At 40.8% G+C, this 20632-nt stretch overlaps 2 protein-coding genes across 5 annotated transcripts in view; both read left to right on the top strand.

The window, feature by feature from the left end:
* Positions 1-3400, top strand: part of syngap1b (synaptic Ras GTPase activating protein 1b) — a 376646-nt gene extending 373246 nt beyond the window's left edge. For all 3 annotated transcript variants that reach the window (XM_061983086.2, XM_061983083.2, XM_061983084.2), the window contains one exon: positions 2699-3400. In XM_061983086.2, the coding sequence (XP_061839070.1) occupies positions 2699-2737 (39 nt within the window). In that variant the 3' untranslated portion in view covers positions 2738-3400. The remainder of the gene's footprint in view (positions 1-2698) is intronic.
* A 9266-nt stretch (positions 3401-12666) lies between these two features.
* The window catches only part of smg5 (SMG5 nonsense mediated mRNA decay factor), a 42251-nt gene continuing 34285 nt past the window's right edge, over positions 12667-20632 (top strand). The window contains exons 1-3 of one of the 2 annotated variants that reach the window (XM_061983096.2): positions 12667-12819; positions 12891-12936; positions 18082-18180. Coding sequence is in view for 1 of the 2 variants with exons in the window: in XM_061983095.2 (XP_061839079.1) it covers positions 17757-17821; positions 18082-18180 (164 nt within the window). In the remaining variant the exon portion in view is untranslated. Of the gene's footprint in view, positions 12820-12890; positions 12937-17438; positions 17822-18081; positions 18181-20632 lie in introns of those variants that run through there. The other variant, XM_061983095.2, reaches the window with a different exon arrangement.

Here is a 20632-nt window from a genome sequence, read left to right as displayed (position 1 = left end):
CCACAAGTTGGTTAACTTTGACATCCAACGTAGACCCGGAGATGGCGACACAAAAAGACACTTGTTTGCGTCACTTTTTGTTTTTTTACTTAGCTGAGTTGTTTTTTTGCATCTAATCGGGAAGATATAAACATCTCATTAGTCGGCGACCCAGTGAGAGCAGACATTGCACAGTAAGGGATTGTTTTGTTATGTTTTTTGACTCTCATGAAGGCTGCCATGATTAGTGGTGCTGTTGTTGAAGGGAAAAGCCAACGTTGTGATGTGAAATTGTTAAAAATTATCAAAAGACATGAATATTACATGTTGTTGTGAATGTGACGGATACTACATTACATATATCAGTGTTTTTCAACCAGATACAGTCTGGTGTGCCGTGGGAGCTTATGTAATTTCACCTATTTGGGTTAAAAATATGTTATGCAAACCAGTAGTAATAATCTGCAAATAAAGTGCCGTTGTTGAGCGTTGGTGCTGTCTAGAGCTCGGCAGAGTAACCGTGTAATACTCTTCCATATCAGCAGGTGGCAGCAGGTAGCTAACTGCTTTGTAAACGTCGTATCTAATGCTTAAACCAAAAATAAACAAAAGGCGAGTGCCCCTAAAAAGGCATTGAAGCTTAGGGATGGTTATGGACAACGAAACTAAAACTGAACTGGCTGCAAAGTAAACAAAAAACAGAATGCTGGACGACAGCAAAGACTTACAGCGTGTGAAGCAGACGGCGTCCACAAAGTACATCCGTATACGACATGACAATCAACAATTTCCACACAAAGAAGGATAGCGTCCGCACAACTGAAAAAGTCTTGATTGATAAAACTAAGCAGGTGCGAGAAATAGCGCTCAAAGGAAGACATGAAACTGCTACAGGTAAATACCAACAAAACAGGAGAAGCTACCAAAATAGGAGCCCAAGACACTACACACAGGAAAACACCAAAAAAACTCCAAATAAGTCAGGTCGTGACACTTCCTTTGAGACAAGAGCTACAGTGATGCATGGTTGGTTATGGTTTGAATGAATATCCAACAATTGCAACAATTACTTTTTACTGTCAATATCAACTACCGAGTTTACATTTTTAATGTTTTCTGCCGGTGGTGTGCCTCCGCATTTTTTCAATGAACAAAAATGTGCCTTGGCTCCAGGCCCGGCCCTCACCAATCTGGCGCCCTAGGCCCCCCCCCCCCCCCCCCCCCCCCCCCACATCGGCAGTGAAGTGTATATACTTACAAGAAACTGAATAGCTTTGTCTTTGACCTTTTTTTTTTTTACTTACAACTATACCTAATATATAAAGGGGTGGAAAAGTGACTATTACCTGCAGGGCAAACATTAGCTAACCAGAAGGCAAAAACAATGTAAACAAAAAACACCTGCTTAAAAGATCTAATACAAATGTCCCTGAGGAATGTAAGGTGGGAGTACTGTAATTACCTAACGTTACATTATTATTTTCCATAACAATTTAGCCCCCTCCAACAATATTAACCCGACGTTAAAACAAAACTAGCTATTTATTGATTAGCAATTGCCGAATCATGTAACATTAGCTTAATGCTAAAAAGCCAGCTACTATCACATTCTGTAACAGACAAATAATTTAATGTAGGCTAACGTTACCTACCTGCTACCTCTGTCTTTTCTCGTTTCTCCTCCTCTTCTTTTCTCTTTTTTCTTCCCTGGGCACCTGACAGTTTTGGCCGTTTTGACATCTTGTGTTGATTTTTTGATGTGGTGACGTCCAAAAAGAGTCATGATACGGGAAGGGAGGGGGCGCACCGTGCGGGGGGAGGGGGGGAGGGGGGGGCGTAATGTTGTAACAAATAATATTTCTATTAAATAGGCTTTACTTTGCATTTTAATTAACGTGGGATTATTTTTTGTATTTAGAAATAATAGTACCAACTTTTTTTTTTTTTTTTTTTCTCCAACATTTGTGGCACTGGCGTGGCGCCCCCTGATGGACGGCGCCCTTAGCATTTGCCTATACGGCCTATGCCACGGGCCGGCCCTGCTTGGCTCCAAAAAGGTTGAAAAACACTGACATATATACTCACAGCGTGGATATAAAACGATGACGGACCTTTCTTTTGAGCGCTTTATGGGCGGAATAGAGGTTAGCTTGTTAGGGCATTGTTAGCTGGCTCTTGCTAGAGTTTATTTATGATTTAGAATGCATAACAAAAGAAAAAACATATGTGTTCTTGTCTTAAATGGGGATTGTGAATGATGGGAAACATTGCTTAACAAGTGCACTTCCCCTTTAACTACATTCAATAGGAAACATCAACATGTGTTTGTGTTGAGCGCCCCCTTTGCTCGTCCCATACATATTTAATTATCACCAATATTTCTGACCTCCTGACCCCTACATATACGGAACACCACGGCACCTTTTTGGACGATTTTAAAAATCCTGTCGACTTTTTCCCAAAGAGCGCCTCCTTGCGGCCACAATGCTAACTACTTTGGCTGCTTTGTGCTAGTGAATCCAAAGTACACCACAACTTGCTGACTCAGCGTAGACATCTCAGGTAAAGAGGGCTGAGACGGGATATAACAAATCAAGTTTTTGTTGAAATGTGATGACTCCTCCCTCCCCCGTGTCCCTAGCCACGCCCACGGCATGATGGAAGACAACAAATTCAGTTTTTGTTTGATGTGATGACCCCTCCCTCCCTGTGTCCCTAGCCACGCCCACAGCGTGATGGAGGACAGTGTGGAAGCTAACTGGCTGATGCGTCAGCGACATTCCACAGGCTGGCACAGCCAAATGTCCCGCGCCCTCTCCCGCGACGCCATTGGCTGACACAGGGAGCGCCTGGGCCACTGGTCCCGGTCTGTGTGCCCTCAGGCAGAAGCTCAGCGGACCATGCGACCACTGTGTGACCACCGTGTGACCACCGTTTGACCAATGTGTGACCACCACGTGACCACCATGTGACCACCGCGTGACCACCATGTGACCACCACGTGACCACCATGTGACCACCACGTGACCACCGTTTGACCACCATGTGACCACCATGTGACCACCACGTGACCACCACGTGACCACCATGTGACCACCATGTGACCACCATGTGGCCACCGCGTGACCACCACATGACCACCATGTGAGCAGGAACCGCTGGGCTCTCTCTCTCTCTCTTTCTCTTTCTCTCTCTCTCTCTCTCTCTCTCTCTCTCTCTCTCTCTCTCTCTCTCTCTCTCTGAAAGGAAGTGTTTTGGACGCCCCCAGGCAGGAAGGTGGAATATTTGTGCATGCAGGCGACTATGCAGGACACCTAAAGAGCTGACGCAGGAGAGAGAGTGGAGGTGCATTGTGGGTATTCTATTTCCAAGGTGCTTGACCTCTACCGAGTCAAAAAAAGCTGATTCTTCTTTTAAAGCACTCTCTTCTCTCTCTCTCTCTCTCTCTCTCTCTCTCTCTCTCTCTCTCTCTCTCTCTCTCTCTCTCTCTCTCTCTCTCTCTCTCTCTCTCTCTCTCTCTCACACTCACTCACTCACTCACTCACTCTCTCTCTCTTACTCTTTTTCTTTTTCTCTCTCTTACTGTTTCTCTTTCTCTCTCTGTTTCTCAATCACTCTCTCACTTTCACTCTCTCTCTCTCTCATTCACTCACTCACTTTCTCTCTCTCTCTCACTCTTTTTCTTTCTCTTTCACTCTCTCTCTCTCTCTCTCTCTTATTTGTTCTCTTTCTCTCTCTCTCTGTCTCACACTCACTCACTCACTTTCACTCTCTCTCTCTGTCTCCTCTCTCTCTTACTCTTTCTCTTTTTCTTTCTCTCTCGCTCTCTCTCATGACACCATGATGGAGAGATGCCGTTCTCTCTCTCTCTCTCTCTCTCTCTCTCTGTCTCTCTCACTTACTTGCTCTATTTCTCACTCTCTTTTGCTCTATTTTTAACTGTTTCTCACACTTTCTCTCTCTTTCACTGTCGTATTCTTTCTCTTTCTCTATTTCTCCATCCATCCATCTATTTTCTACCGCTTCCCTCTCTCTATAGATATATTTTGCTCTCTTTCTCTCTCTCTCTCTCTCTCTCTCTCTCTCTCTCTCTCTCTCTCTCTCTCTCTCTCTCTCTCTCTCTCTCTCTCTCGCTCGCTTTCTCCATCCCGGGACCATGTACAGTATGTGAGGACTGACCTCCTTTTGGGGGCCTTTGAACACACTATGACGGGACTTTTGGAAGGCGACACAATATGCAGAGCCGAGCGAGGACCAAGACGGCGAGTGTTTGTTTTTCTATTCTTCTTCTACGTGAAACATGAAGGACTCCTCACCACAAATCTTCCAGAGGTTTCTTTATTGACGAAGGACGGACGCGTTCAGCCCTCAAGCTAAGTCCTCTTTTCTACCAGCTTGCCCCCCCCCCCTTACGCGAGACAATCCAAGCCTGGCAACAAAGCGCGTGTTCCGCCCGCCATCAGTCCCCACGTCAGCCCGCTGGTCATCATGCCGTCGCCATGGAGCTCTCTGTTTACACTTTTGATCTTTTTCTACACGTCATGAAGCAACTTTTGCTCTTTTTGATGCTTTTCCTTCCAGCTGGATGGGAAACCTGTTGGCTCAGAGAGAGATTCCTTAGAACGAGTGTATGTGCGTGCGTGTGTGTGTGTGTGTGTGTGTATATACTGTATGTACATATATATAATGATGCTGTACACACTTTGTTTGTATACATGCAGAGTGTACAGTTATTTTTTCCCCTCTAATGTTTCTCTCTCTTTCTACCAATAAGGAGGCTCGGTGAGCTTTTTAGCGCACGTCATCTGACGCCCTTTCCAACACTTTTATAAGAGTCAGCCATTGTAAATATAGATATGAATATATAGAGGATTCTTTTTGCCCATCTGCTTTTTGTCGGACTTTGACTTTATTGGTTCCTCCGGTTGTCTCGCAGAGTTCTATATTTATTCCGACAACCTTATATACTGTACCATATTTCTCACTTGCTTTCTTTCTTAGAATTTGGCTAAAATTCTTCCAATAAGCAGCCATTGCTTTTTTTTTCTTCCATATACTAATAAGTGTGCCTCCCTCTAATCTTATACTCATTTATTTATTCATACCCCCTGCCCCCCCCCTGCCCCCACCTGGCCCCCACTTTTGACAAGCCATATATACCCCCCTTCCCCCCCTCCCTTGTTGTTTTTTACCAGAAGAGTTTTGGGGATGTGTTTGTGAATATTATTGGAAGAGTGTCGTGTTATGAGTGTGATTGTTTCCTTCTTTCCGTGATAACCGGTATTGACACTTTTGGCTTGTGCTAACTGATTAGCGCGGTTGGTGAAAAATGACGTTGTTCCTTCTACTTCATTTCTTCTTTTTTGTTGTTTTCATTTTTGGAATACACCGGAATTTATATTTTTCGGGCGAGTGAAGCTGGAGATAGGAATACGTAAATAAATTATTAAATTATTAAATTCTTAAATGAGTGTGGGATTGTGTCCTCTTTTTTTTTTTTAATTCACAGCGCTCCTTTTGAAGTACTTATTTTATGATTTTATGAATAGTGTATGTGTTTTAGCTTTTTCTGAATCTTCCTCACGCTGTTAATGATGGTGTCAGGCTTGGACGGAGGAAGGGACTCAGATGCAGAGAGGTGATTCCAAATAAAGCTTTTATTTTGAAATACTCTTTAAGCTTCCAGAGCCGAGTAAATTAAATTACTATGAAATACAAAAATACCATCGACAAAATGTTCCAAAAGGCAAAAACCGAAAATCACTCCAAAAAAAGGAGGAATACAAAAATAAGGACGATATAATTAGCACCGTATCTGTTATCAAAAACTTTAACAAAAAAACGCTCCAAACAGGAGGAAGAAAATAAAGACTATAAAACTTAACTACTCTAATCAATGTAAACGAAAAATCACTCAACAAACTTTGAGGAAAAAATCTTTAAGGAAAAATAATAACTCACCACTGCGGTAGAAAAAGGTAGGATAACAAAAGTCGCTCTGAGGGAGGAAAAAAGTCAATTCAAAATTACAGCGTGGGATATTCTGGGAGCAAGGACGTAGACGTGAGACAAGGCAAGGCATGGACATGAACAGGGACATGGAACGCAAGACAGGCACGAAAGTTCGAGACAATCTGGCACAGAACAAGGGGAGGCTTGGGCTTATAAAGAACATGAGGGTAATGGGAAACAGGTGGAAACAATCAAGGGTCAGGAATGACGTCAGACTGGTGACACAAGAGGAAGGACCCGTGATCTGAAACAAGAGGAGTTGCTTTTCAAAATAAAACATGTAAATCACAAGACAGAAAAAACCAAGACAAGACTTCCCTCACCGCGGTGTGACAGATGGCTGTGAATCTTTGGGCACCACATGATTCGATTCGATTCTTGGGAGTAATGATTCGATTCCGAACGATTTTTGATTTAAAATCAATAGTTTTTATAAACATTGGGTGCCAGTTCTATGATTAACTACATTCCTCCATGAAATAGATATACAGCTCTGATCAATTTCTATATTATTTAAAAGATAGTTGGTTTTGTTTGATAAAATTCTACCCACACATTTACAGAACCCAAAACCAGTGAAGTTGGTACGTTGTGTAAATCTTAAATTAAAAAACAGAATACAATGATTTGCAAATCCTTTTCAACTTATATTCAATTGAATAGACTGCAAAGACAAGATACTTAACGTTCAAACTGGAAAACTTTGTAATTTTTTGCAAATAATAGCTCATTTGGAATTTGATGCCTGCAACATGTTTCAAAAAAGCTGGCACAAGTGGCAAAAAAGACTGAGAAAGTTGAGGAATGCTCATCAAACACTTATTTGGAACATCCCACAGGTGAACAGGCTAATTGGGAACAGGTGGGTGCCATGATTGGGTATAAAAGCAGCTTCCATGAAATGCTCAGTCATTCACAAACAAGGATGGGGCGAGGTTCACCACTTTGTCAACAAATGCGTGAGCAAATTGTCGAACAGTTTAAGAACAACATTTCTCAACGAGCTACTGCAAGGAATTTTAGGGATTTCACCATCTACGGTCTGTAATATCATCAAAAGGTTCAGAGAATCTGGAGAAATCACTGCACGTAAGCGGCTAAGCCTGTGACCTTGGATCCCTCAAAAAGCGACATCAGTGTATAAAGGATATCACCACATGGGCTCAGGAACACTGCAGAAAACCACTGTCAGTAACCGCAGTTCGTCGATACATCTGTAAGTGCAATTTAAAACTCTCCTGTTATAGGCACAAAGTTCAAAAGCCAGCATCTGTGATGGTATGGGGGTGTATTAGTGCCCAAAGCATGGGTAACTTACACATCTGTGAAGGCACCATTAATGCTGAAAGGTACATACAGGTTTTGGAGCAACATATGTTGCAATCCAAGCAACGTTATCATGGACGCCCCTGCTTATTTCAGCAAGACAATGCCAAGCCACGGGTTACAACAGTGTGGCTTCGTAGTAAAAGAGTGTGGGTACCACACTGGCCTGCCTGTAGTCCAGACCTGTCTCCCATTGAAAATGTGTGGCGCATTATGAAGCTTAAAATACCACAACGGAGACCCCGGACTGTTAAAAAACTTAAGCTGTTCATCAAGCAAGAATGGGAAATAATTCCACCTGAAAAGCTTCAAAAAAATTGGTCTCCTCAGTTCCCAAACGTTTACTGAGTGTTGTTAAAAGGAAAGGCCATGTAACACAGTCGTAAAAATGCCCCTGTGCCAACTTTTTTGCAACGTGTTGCTGCCATTAAATTCTAAGTTAATGATTATTTTCAGTTCGAACATGAAATATCTTGTCTTTGCAGTCTATTCAATTGGATATAAGTTGAAAAGGATCCGCAAATCATTGTATTCTGTTTTTATAGTATAATGAGGTTTTAAAGATAAAATTCCTTTTCAAATGTTTTCTCACACAGTGTAAATCCAAATAGCACATCTTTAAAACAAAACACAAATTCGTCATTGATATTGTCCAGGATGAAGCGACAGATGCCTTGCCATAGTGATGGAGTTATTTCACAAGTCCAAAACAGGTGGTGAACAGTCTCTGGATGCATGTTACATAAGGTGCAGGTGACATCAATGTCCTTCTTGTATCTAACCATCACAGTCTTTACAGGGTAATAACCATGAAGGATTGTGAAAGAAATCTCTTTGACTTTGGTAAGTAAATACCTGTTAGGAAGAGACCACGTTTTGACCCAGCAGATGTCATTCACAACATTTATTCCACAGCGCAATTACACCGGAGACAGACACACAATCATTTTGGAATAAGCTGCGGATCTTTCTGTTATTTTTCTGATCAAAACAAAGTTTCCCCACAGGAGTTTCAAGTGGATCATTTTTAGTCTGCACCATACTGAGGCGGAATGAGTTTGAAATAATACACTATATTGCCAAAAGTATTTGGTCACCCATCCAAATGATGAGAATCAGGTGTCCTAATCCCTTGGCCCGGCCACAGGTGTATACAATCAAGCACTTAGGCATGGAGACTGTTTCTACAAACATTTGTGGAAAAAATGGTCTGCTCTCAGGAGCTCAGTGATTTCCAGTGTGGAATTGATTGATTGATTGATTGAAACTTTTATTAGTAGATTGTCTAGTGATGGGTTGATGAGGCGTCATGAAGCGTTTCAACACATTGCAAAACTGTATTGATACTGTGTCGATACTGTGTCACTAAATACTGACATCTGGTGGACATTAAAAATCCCTACAGGCAACCTATGGACCGACTCAACTGACACTGATTTTATGACCTAGTACAGTGGTTCTCAAATGGGGGTACGCGTACCCCTGGGGGTACTTGAAGGTATGCCAAGGGGTACGTGAGATTCTTTTAAAATATTCTAAAAATAGCAACAATTCAAAAATCATTTATAAATATATTTATTGAATAATACTTAAACAAAATATGAATGTAAGTTCATAAACTCAGTGAAGCACAAAGTTAAAGTTAAAGTTAAAGTACCAATGATTGTCACACACACACTAGGTGTGGCGAGATTATTCTCTGCATTTGACCCATCACCCTTGATCACCCCCTGGGAGGTGAGGGGAGCAGTGGGCAGCAGCGGTGGCCGCGCCCGGGAATCATTTTGGTGATTTAACCCCCAATTCCAACCCTTGATGCTGAGTGCCAAGCAGGGAGGTAATGGGTCCCATTTTTATAGTCTTTGGTATGACTCGGCCGGGGTTTGAACTCACAACCTACCGATCTCAGGGCGGACACTCTAACCACTAGGCCACTGAGTAGCTCAGGTTTGTCACTAAAATGTCTGTCAAAAAGAACTGTGAAAAGAAATGCAACAATGCAATATTCAGTGTTGACAGCTAGATTGTTTGTGGACATGTTCCATAAATATTGATGTTAAAGATTTTTTTTTTTGTGAAGAAATGTTTAGAATTAAGTTCATGAATCCAGATGGATCTCTAATACAATCCCCAAAGAGGGCACTTTAAGTTGATGTATGTGTAGAAATCTTTATTTATAATTGAATCACTTGTTTATTTTTCAACAAGTTTTTAGTTATTTTTATATCTTTTTTTCCAAATAGTTCAAGAAAGACCACTACAAATGAGCAATATTTTGCACTGTTATACAATTTAATAAATCAGAAACTGATGACATAGTGCTGTATTTTACTTCTTTATCTTTTTTTTTTTCAACCAAAAATGCTTTGCTCTGATTAGGGGGTACTTGAATTAAAAAAAAATTCACAGGGGGTACATTGCTGAAAAAAGGTTGAGAACCACTGACCTAGTATATACAATAATATAAACCAAGTCATTGTATTTCATTTAGGATTATTTCATAACTTCATTTAAATAAAAATATATTTTTTGTCTTTTTTAGATACAGTCAATAAATAATGTGAACATGTATCATAACATGGAAATCTAAGAGAACGTGTTGTGAATGAGGATGCTTGTGGACCTGGAATTTTTTATTTTTTTTTACACATTTTTATTTTTTTTTAAAAACAGTTTTTCCAACGTATTCAATTTTAGACGCTTTCTCTTCTTAGTTATTTCTCCGGCTGTAGAAAAGACCCGCTCACAGGGCACAGAGGAGGCGTCAGTGCGACACAGTTCGCGTATCGGTCACGTGACCAAAACAGCTCATGATCGGTCACGTGACTTTCTAAAAGCGGTACGCGCACCGACACAGGGTTTCGCTCTATGAGCTCGACGCATGCGCCGATGCATCGGTGTTGCCGGACCCATCACTAGGAACAACAGCAACTCAGCCACCAAGTGGTAGGCCAAGTGAATTGACAGAGAGGGGTCAGCGGATGCTGAAGCGCATAGTGCAAAGAGGTCGCCGACTTTCTGCACAGTCAGTTGCTGCAGAGCTACAAACGTTATGTGACCTTCCAATTAGCCCACATACAGTACGCAGAGAGCTTCATGAAATGGGTTTCCATGGCCGAGCAGCTGCATCTAAGCCATACATCACCAAGTCCAATGCAAAGCGTCGGATGCAGTGGTGTAACTAGGACTCTAGAGCAGTGGAGATGCGTTCTCTGGAGTGATGAATCACGCTTTTCCATCTGGCAATCGGATGGACGAGTCTGGGTTTGGAGGTTGCCAGGAGAACAGTACATTTCGTACTGCATTGTGCCGAGTGTTACATTTGGTGGAGGAGGAATTATGGTGTGGGCTTGTTTTTCAGGAGTTAAGCTTCGCCAATTAGTTCCAGTGAAAGGAACTTTTAATGCTCCAGGATACCAAAACATTTTGGACAACTCCATGCTCCCAACCTTGTGGGAACAGTTTGGAGCGGGCCCCTTCCTCTTCCAACATGACTGTGCACCAGTGCACAAAGCAAGGTCCATAAAGACATGGATGACAGAGTCTGGTGTGGATGAACTTGACTGGCCTGCACAGAGTCCTGACCTGAACCCGATAGAACACTTTTGGGATGAATTAGAATGGAGACTGAGAGCCAGGCCTTCTCGACCAACATCAGTGTGTGACCTCACCAATGCGCTTTTGGAAGAACGGTCGGAAATTCCTATAAACACATTCTGCAACCTTGTGGACAGCCTTCCCACAAGAGTTGAAGCTGCAATAGCTGCAAAAGGTGGACCGACATCATATTGAACCCTATGGGTTAGGAATGGGATGGCACTTAAAGTTCATATGTGAGTAAAGACAGGTGGCCAAATAATTTTGGCAATATACTATATATAAACGGCGGACATTTATCCATGAAAATATGGAGAAGCAAGGACATACTATAAAAGTCCACTGTCCGAGGTAAATACTTTACATTAGTGTTACTTTATAAAACTTCTGTACTTGTTTTGTACTAAACTGTTTTGTACAGTATTGTTTTTATACAATATTTATTATCTAAAAAATATGTTTTTATCATCAAAATGCATGTTATGTGTTAAAATTGTGATGTTTTGGGGCCGGGCATTGCATCAAATTGATTTTGATTCATTTCAGTGAGTGACGCTGTTTCGAAAATCGAGTCACAGAACCAATTAACGTATCCCGACATACTACTGTGCTCAATTTTATTTGGCATTTTTGAAGTGTGCAACACAATAAATCCAATGCATGATTTCCATTTTATGTGTTTTATTATGAAATTGCTACGTTTTGTGTACAGTGAATTCATGCAGGCCAAATCAAGTCGGCGAGAAACCGGAAACAAAAAACAACCCTTCAAAACACTTATGAACAGTAGTGAATAACAGCAAGAGTGAAATGTGTGACGGTAACCACAGAACAGGAAAAGACATACGGAAGGGTCTGGCAGCTCAGTACAACATGAACAATGTCTTTCATTGAACCAATGAAAAGGTTATTCCAGCAATACTTGCAAAAGGAACACTCAAGCAACACATTTGAAGGGTGAGTAGTTTTGCTTTATGTCAGGTTCAAACACTGATGACATCTATTAAACAGACAAAGAAGCAAGGAATTAAACAGAGACAGAATTAAATTTGGCTCAATGAGGAGAAACGCGTAGACCTGTACCCTAGGACAGTGTCCCACCACGCTCTGACGAAAGATTGTACGCCTCCTCTGTTATTTGGACTTTCCCTGATTACATGGCAACAGCTGTTTCTAAAGGAAGGGGGGTCGTAAACAGCCGTCGCCTTTGGTTACAAAACAGTTCAAAGAAAAGGGGCCTGGAGGAGGGTCAGGTCCTGCTTCCTCTCTGCTTTGTAGATCTCGGGTCAAGACAAAATCTTCCTGTGGATTACAATACATCAAAAAAACCGACACCTTCATGTCGCTTCCCATCCTACACAGTGGAGTTTTACAAACCTTTGCGTAGTAAGATCAAAGACAGCTTTAGTCTACTTTTTACTCCTTTATGACAGGTACTGTGGTACAATAGAAATAGTTATCAAATGACCAGTTAGTAGAAGTGGTAAGATGGCCACAGTTTGACCCTGGAACAGATTAATTTACAACATTGTTTATCACAAAAGGGATATTACTGGACTTTATAAAAGACTTGCAGCATATTATGAATGTGTTGTATATTCCAGGTGAAAAAGGTGTACGTGGTAACGACCTTCACGTTTCATTTGAATGCTTGAGGCGCTCCAGCAGGTGTTGCCATCATGGCTGACTGATGAGACGCCTGATGAGCTTCGTGCTGCTGCCAATTTGCGGAGGTCACCGTGACGGCAACGGGAAGCACGTCGGAAAATAATTTTTAGTCAACATGGCAGCGGTGTCTTTATTCGAAGCCCGGCAAGCAGGATGAAATGTTTTGGTTGTCCAGATGGTGGCCCAAATGTGCTCCGTCTGGAAAATCTTCCTGATGTGTTCACAATCCTGCAGCAGGTTGGTCGACACGATGCAATATTCATGTGTCAGATATGGGGCGTGTTATGCAAAACATACTTTTCTTGCAGGGTTTCGTGTACTTAGGATCCCGTAAGTGCTGAAGAGTCCACCAAGGTCAGTGCTTCTCAAACTTGTTTCACCAAGTAGCGCCTCAGAAAAAAACACCGTAATGGCCAACAATCAAATACAGTAGTGTAGTAGGCCTAAGTATTCATTAAAAACAAGGCAGAGGTTTTATTTAACTGTCATGTCTGTATTATCATGTTTTGTTTTAAGTCATGTTTTGTTTAGTTTCTGTCTTTTCACTCCCTTGTCTGGTCACCATAGCAACCATTAGTTTTCACCTGTCACGTCACGCACCTGTTTCACGTTTTGAGTCACGCACCTGCTTTCACTAATCATGTCCATAGTATTTAAGTTCATTCATTTTCTGTTGTTCGGCCTGACGACCTCACCCCATATATGCTTCCGCACACCCTTATGATCCTTGCTGCTCTTTTTTCATGCCGGTTCCATGCCAAGTAAGTTTTTGTTTATCAAGCCACAGTTTATGTTTTGTTTAATTGTTCATAGTTTCCGCCACTGTGCGCGCTTTGGTTTGATCCGTTTTTTGTAGTTCTAGTGTTTCAGTAAATCATGTACCTTCATTCCCGTCTCGCCCGTGCCAACTTTCCGTTGCATCCCGGAAAAGCAAACTCCCAAGATCAAGTCTTGACATTAACAAGTATATTTTATATTATTGGCCACTGTAACATTACACACCTGTGATGGGTTGATGAGGCGTCATGAAGCGTTTCAACACATTGCAAAACTGTATTGATACTGTGTCGATACTGTCACTAAATACTGACATCTGCTGGACATTAAAAATCCCTACAGGCAACCTATGGACCGACTCAACTGACACTGATTTTATGACCTAGTACAGTGGTTCTCAAATGGAGGTACGCGTACCCCTGGGGGTACTTGAAGGTATGCCAAGGGGTACATGAGATTTTTTTTAAATATTCTAAAAATAGCAACAATTCAAAAATCATTTATAAATATATTTATTGAATAATACTTAAACAAAATATGAATGTAAGTTCATAAACTCAGTGAAGCACAAGCTCAGGTTTGTCACTAAAATGTCTGTCAAAAAGAACTGTGAAAAGAAATGCAACAATGCAATATTCAGTGTTGACAGCTAGATTGTTTGTGGACATGTTCCATAAATATTGATGTTAAAGATTTTTTTTTTTGTGAAGAAATGTTTAGAATTAAGTTCATGAATCCAGATGGAGCTCTAATACAATCCCCAAAGAGGGCACTTTAAGTTGATGATTACTTCTATGTGTAGAAATCTTTATTTATAATTGAATCACTTGTTTATTTTTCAACAAGTTTTTAGTTATTTTTATATCTTTTTTTCCAAATAGTTCAAGAAAGACCACTACAAATGAGCAATATTTTGCACTGTTATACAATTTAATAAATCAGAAACTGATGACATAGTGCTGTATTTTGCTTCTTTATCTTTTTTTTTTTCAACCAAAAATGCTTTGCTCTGATTAGGGGGTACTTGAATTAAAAAAATGTTTACCACTGACCTAGTATATACAATAATATAAACCAAGTCATTGTATTTCATTTAGGATTATTTCATAACTTCATTTAAATAAAAATATATTTTTTGTCTTTTTTAGATACAGTCAATAAATAATGTGAACATGTATCATAACATGGAAATCTAAGAGAACGTGTTGTGAATGAGGATGCTTGTGGACCTGGAATTTTTTTTTTTTTTTACACATTTTTATTTTTTTTTAAAAACAGTTTTTCCAACGTATTCAATTTTAGACGCTTTCTCTTCTTAGTTATTATTTCTCCGGCTGTAGAAAAGACCCGCTCACAGGGCACAGAGGAGGCGTCAGTGCGACACAGTTGGCGTATCGGTCACGTGACCAAAACAGCTCATGATCGGTCACGTGACTTTCTAAAAGCGGTACGCGCACCGACACAGGGTTTCGCTCTATGAGCTCGACGCATGCGCCGATGCATCGGTGTTGCCGGACCCATCACTATTACACACAGTTTGAACAGTAACACTGTGTTTGAATATTTAATTAGGTGAGTCTTTGGCATACCACTTGACCAGGGTTGTCCAAACTGTTCGATTTTTGGGGCACCGGTATATAAGCTGCACCCACTAATCTTTAGAAGAAAAACATTTTTTCCCATAAATTACCCGCACCGGACTATAAGCTGCAGATAAATACGTTGTGAAATTAGTTATTTACACACAAATATTTTATTAATAGTGATTTACATACTTTGTGTCTGTTACACGGCAGTAAATCGGCTGATCAAACAAAACAGAAGTCATCGTCATGGACCCACTAGCTGCGGAAGCTAGCTCTCCAATCAGCTAAACAGACTCAATAACTCCACGGTGACGTTTTGGTGAATTTACTGAGGAATTTCTGAGATTTAAACAATACCAAAAAAAATGCCGTTGTACGTTAATAATACTAACACAGACACTTGTGAACGTGTTAGTATATTAGCTAGTGCTAATATACTGTGTAATAATGCAGTGAGCCTCCACTCGAGGGCCACCAAAAATTATGTTTTAATATATTTTTCCACCACTTGTGGCAGTAATGACAATATCAAACAAACAGATGTCATAAAGAAGTTTCTTAAGCACAAAAATGATGACTAAAGTGGGGAAGATGTATTTTAGACTTAGACTTAGACTTAGGCTTTCTTTTTATTGTCATTCAAATTTGAACTTTACAGCACAGATAAGAACGAAATTTCGTTACATAAGCTCATGGTAGTGCAGGATAAAAAAGCAATAAGGTGCATATATGAATAAATAAATATATATAAATAATATATATATAATATTCATTTGCACTTTAATTTTATTGACAGTTAATTATTTATTATTATATTTGTTTTAGCACTGTGTAATTGTATACAAATAAAAAAATACAAAAAATGTAATCATATTTTTCATCAGTATTTACTATAGTCCCTTCTTTAATTAGTGTTTATTTGTGTAATCAGCAGAGGTGGGTAGAGTAGCCAGAAATTTTACTCAAGTAAGAGTACTGTTACTTTAGAGATTTATTACTCAAGTAAAAGTAAGGAGTAGTCACCCAAATATTTACTTGAGTAAAAGTAAAAAGTATGTTGTAAAAAAACTACTCAAGTACTGAGTAACTGATGAGTAACATACACACACATATCATATATATATATATATATATATATATATATATATATATATATATATATATATATATATATATATATACATACATTGATATATACAGTATATAATTTTTTTTATTTATTTTTGCCGTTTTTGTTTACATGTTAATAGTGTTTTAATGAATATACATGCATGTTTAACACATATAGATTCCTTTCTTTCATGAAGACAAGAATATAAGTTGGTGTATTACCTGATTCTGATGACTTGCATTGATTGGAATCAGACAGTAATGATGACAAACGTCCACGTTTTCAAATGGAGGAGAAAAAAAGTTCCTCCTTTCTGTCTAATACCACATGAAAGTGGTTGGTTTTTGGCATCTTATATGTCCAGCTTCCATATTCGTTTTTATACACTTTACAAGAAATACATTGGCGGCAAACTCCGTAGCTTGCTAGCTTGTTTGCGCAGGCTTTCGGAGACTCTTGTTTTGAAAGCGCAGGCGCGATGGAGCGGCACTTTTATTGTGAAGACAGGAACTGTGCAGTCAGTCTTTAGGCTTTTGACGGGGTGTACGGTTGAAATAAAAAATGGTCTTTTTTCCTTCACACTTTTGATTGATTGATTGGAACTTGTATTAGTAGATTGCACAGTACAGTACATATTCCGTACAATTGACCACTACATGGTAACACCCCAATAAGTTTTTCAACTTGTTTAAGTCAGGTCATGTGACCGCCTGGCTCTGTTTGATTGGTCCAACGTCACCAGTGACTGCATCTGATTGGTGGAACGGAGTGAACGTCACCAGTGACTGTATTTGTTGAAACGCAGGCACTATGACAGACCAAAACAAACAAAGCGTGCATTAACAGATCGATAAAAATTAGTAGCGAGTAGCGAGCTGAATGTAGATAAAAGTAGCGTAGTAAAAGTAGCGTTTCTTCTCTATAAATATACTCAAGTAAAAGTAAAAGTATGTTGCATTAAAACTACTCTTAGAAGTACAATTCATCCCAAAAGTTACTCAAGTAGATGTAACGGAGTAAATGTAGCGCGTTACTACCCACCTCTGTTTCCCAACCACTGTTGGGAAATAACTTAGCGAAAGAGAAGGTTAGGTTTGTAGTGGAAGATATTTTACGACTGCACTCAGAACACGTAGGTTACAAAGCATTATATTCATATTTAAAAAAGACAGGGTTAAATAAAAGTAAATTAAATAGAGTATGGTTCCACCTCAGTCCACACTCCATTTCAGTGGGTGGCGGAAATGCACACCAGAAAGTTGCTTGCCAACCACCATTTAACAAAAAGAAGAAGAAGAAGAAGAAGAAAACATACACTATCTCCACCTGGCAACCCAAAACGTTGAACTCTCGCGTGTTTTCTGAATTCTCGCGACATTCAAGCGGTCACTGCCTGGAAGAAGAATGGCCGCCCTGATAGCAATAGTTGGACTGAGGCTGAAGAGCAGAGGCGAAGCGGGGCGCTTTAGCTGACCGGGAAGCCTGCATATTACCGGGCACCCCTCTCACCCGGTATTCGAAACGGATGGGTAGAGGGGGGCCTCGCCAACGTTGACACGAAACGAAAGAGACTCGCCGACGCTAACGCTAGCTGGAAGGCTAATGCTAGCTGGCTAACAACACGGTTGTCACTGCCGGGCCAAGCGAACCCTCAAAGGCCGAGGCAAGTGGCTTTTGGAGCGGACACCGACCACGACAACATGAGCGGACCGGGACAGGACAACGAGCCGGAGGCGAAAGTGCTTCTCATCAAGCGGCTTTACAGGTATTAAAGATGTCCTGCTAATTGAACGTCATTGCGTGTTTTCATCCTAATTAAGGGAAGTCATTTATTAGCTTTTATACCACGTCAAGTAGTCGTGCAACAGAGGAACACCTGCCGCCAAAATAGGTTATTGTCAAGTGTGCGCATCCGTCATAGCTGCTTGTGGCTTAGCAGTGAATCAGAAAGCCATGTGGTCTGTATTTCATATTGTTGTTTAGTCTCTGGTGGCATTAACATGTCGCCCGCTTCGTGCTCTGCAGGGCGGTAGTGGAGTCTGTGCACAAGCTGGACGTCATCATCGGCAGCAAGGCGTCCTACAGGGAGGTCTTCAAGCCGGAGAACATCAGCCTCCGAAACAAGTGGGTGTCACCTGTCAGAACACAAGCACTGCCGACCAGAGATCTACCGAGATGTTTTTTTCCAGGGCCGATACCGATTATTAGTAGTCAAGGAGGCCGATATTTATTTGCAGTCAATGTTACCGTATTTTCCGCACCATAAGCCGCCCTGGGTTATAAGCCGCGCCTTCAATGAACGGCATATTTCAAAACTTTGTCCACCTATAAGCCGCCCCGTGTTATAAGCCGCATCTAACTGCGCTAAAGGGAATGTCAAAAAAACAGTCAGATAGGTCAGTCAAACTTTAATAATATATTAAAAACCAGCGTGATGTGGGCGCGCATGGAGTCGTATATCAACATGGACGGAGCTGCGTGAAAAAAGCCACCCGGCCTCTTCGCGTAAACTTCCCTTAACCACTCGCTCATCTTTTCTTCATCCATCCATCCCTTCGAGTTAGCTTTTATGATGACGCCGGCTGGAAAGGTCTCTTTTGGCAAGGTCTTCCTTTTGAATATCACCATGGGTGGAAGTTTCTGGCCATTAGCATGGCAAGCTAGAACCACAGTGAAGGATGACTTCTCATTCCCTGTGGTGCGAATATTCACCGTACGTGCTCCCGTTGTATCCACAGTGCGGTTCACAGGAATATCAAAAGTCAGTGGAACCTCGTCCATGTTGATAATGTTCTCTGGCCGGATCTTTTTTTCAGCTATCTTGTTTTTACAATATGCACGTAAAGTAGCCAGCTTTTCTTGAAAGTCTTTAGGCAGTTGCTGTGAAATAGTAGTCCGTGTGCGGATGGAGAGATTGCGTCTTTTCATGAACCGGAAACCTGTCGCTTAGTAGGAGCCATTTTGTGGTCTTTACAGATGTAAACACACAAAGGAAATGAAACGTAATATCCGCACGCTTCTTCTTCTTCTACGGGGGCAGGTGGTTGCTTACAGTAGAAGAAGAAGCGCTTCCTCTTCTATGGGGGCGGGTGCTTACCTTGGCGGTTGCTTGCCGTAGAAGAAGAAGCACTTCCTCTTCTACGGGGAAAAAAGATGGCGGCTGTTTACCGTAGTTGCGAGACCTAAACTTTATGAAAATGAATCTTAATATTAATCCATATATAAAGCGCACCGGGTTATAAGCCGCACTGTCAGCTTTTGAGTAAATTTGTGGTTTTTAGGTGCGGCTAATAGTGCGGAAAATACGGTACTTAAACATGAATAGTATACAGTAGCAATGACCGATAATGGATTATTTTTTTCCGATTTTCCGATTTGATTGATTGATTTGGTCACATTTTCAGTAGACCCATAATAAATTCATAAAAGAACCAAATTTCATTAATGTTTTTTGTGACCAACAAGTATGTGCTCCAATCACTCTATCACAAAAAAAATAAGAGTTGTAGAAATTATTGGAACCTCAAGACAGCCAAGACATTATGTTCTTTCCAAGTGTATGTAAACTTTTGACCACAACTGTATGTCAGTAAACATCTTCACAATAACTGGGATTTATATAATAACTGGGATTTATATAGCGCTTTTCTAAGTACCCAAAGTCGCTTTACATGTAGAGCCCATCAATCATTCACACCTGGTGGTGGTAAGCTACTTTCATAGCCACAGCTGCCCTGGGGTAGACTGACGGAAGCGTGGCTGCAATTTTGCGCCAACGGCCCCTCCGACCACCACCTATCATTCATCATTCAATTCACCGGTGTGAGTGGCACCGGGGGCAAAGGGTGAAGTGTCCCGCCCAAGGACACAACGGCAGCGATTTTTGGATGGTAAGAGGCGGGGAGCGACACTGCAACCCTCAGGTTTCTGGCACGGTTGCTCTACCCACTACGCCATGCCGCCCACAAGGCTTCAAGTTTTAGGAAACGTGGTAGTAGTGATGTAATGTTTTAGGCAGCACTAATGTTGTGGATAATTTAGCAGCAAATATCAGGGGATTTCACAAATATCTTTATTACATGTTTAAGAGGAGCATCAACATTTGCATTTCAGAATATGGGAAATCACCTTGGAAAATTTGAAAAAAATATGGCATTTTTCTACATCACATCTACTCAATTCTATACTTTTTATAGCAGTTTATGGATTTAATACAACTTAAAGTTTCCCCGTGAGAAATCTTGAAATATTGCCAACATTTGAATAAATACGATATTGTGCTCCTTCACGTAGATTATAGTTGAGACATTTTTCAAGCTGGCTGACGTCATTTCTTCCTGGATGTTACAGAAAGTTTGAGAATATGTGAGCTGCTGCCTGCTCTACTTCACTTGTATAATAAGTTAATATATTTACACAGAGGTGGGATTTTTGTCAGGAACATGTTTTCTGTCATCCCAATATCCATCCATGTGTGTCACTTTATTTGTTGGAATAATGCAGTGCTTCTCAAATATTTTCTGTTACGCCCCCCATAGGAAGAAGAACATATAATAACATGGGAAGAGCAGTGTGG

This window comes from Nerophis lumbriciformis, linkage group LG21, assembly GCF_033978685.3.
Source record: "Nerophis lumbriciformis linkage group LG21, RoL_Nlum_v2.1, whole genome shotgun sequence".
NCBI classification, from domain to species: domain Eukaryota; kingdom Metazoa; phylum Chordata; class Actinopteri; order Syngnathiformes; family Syngnathidae; genus Nerophis; species Nerophis lumbriciformis.
This window is presented reverse-complemented; position numbering and strand designations above follow the sequence as displayed.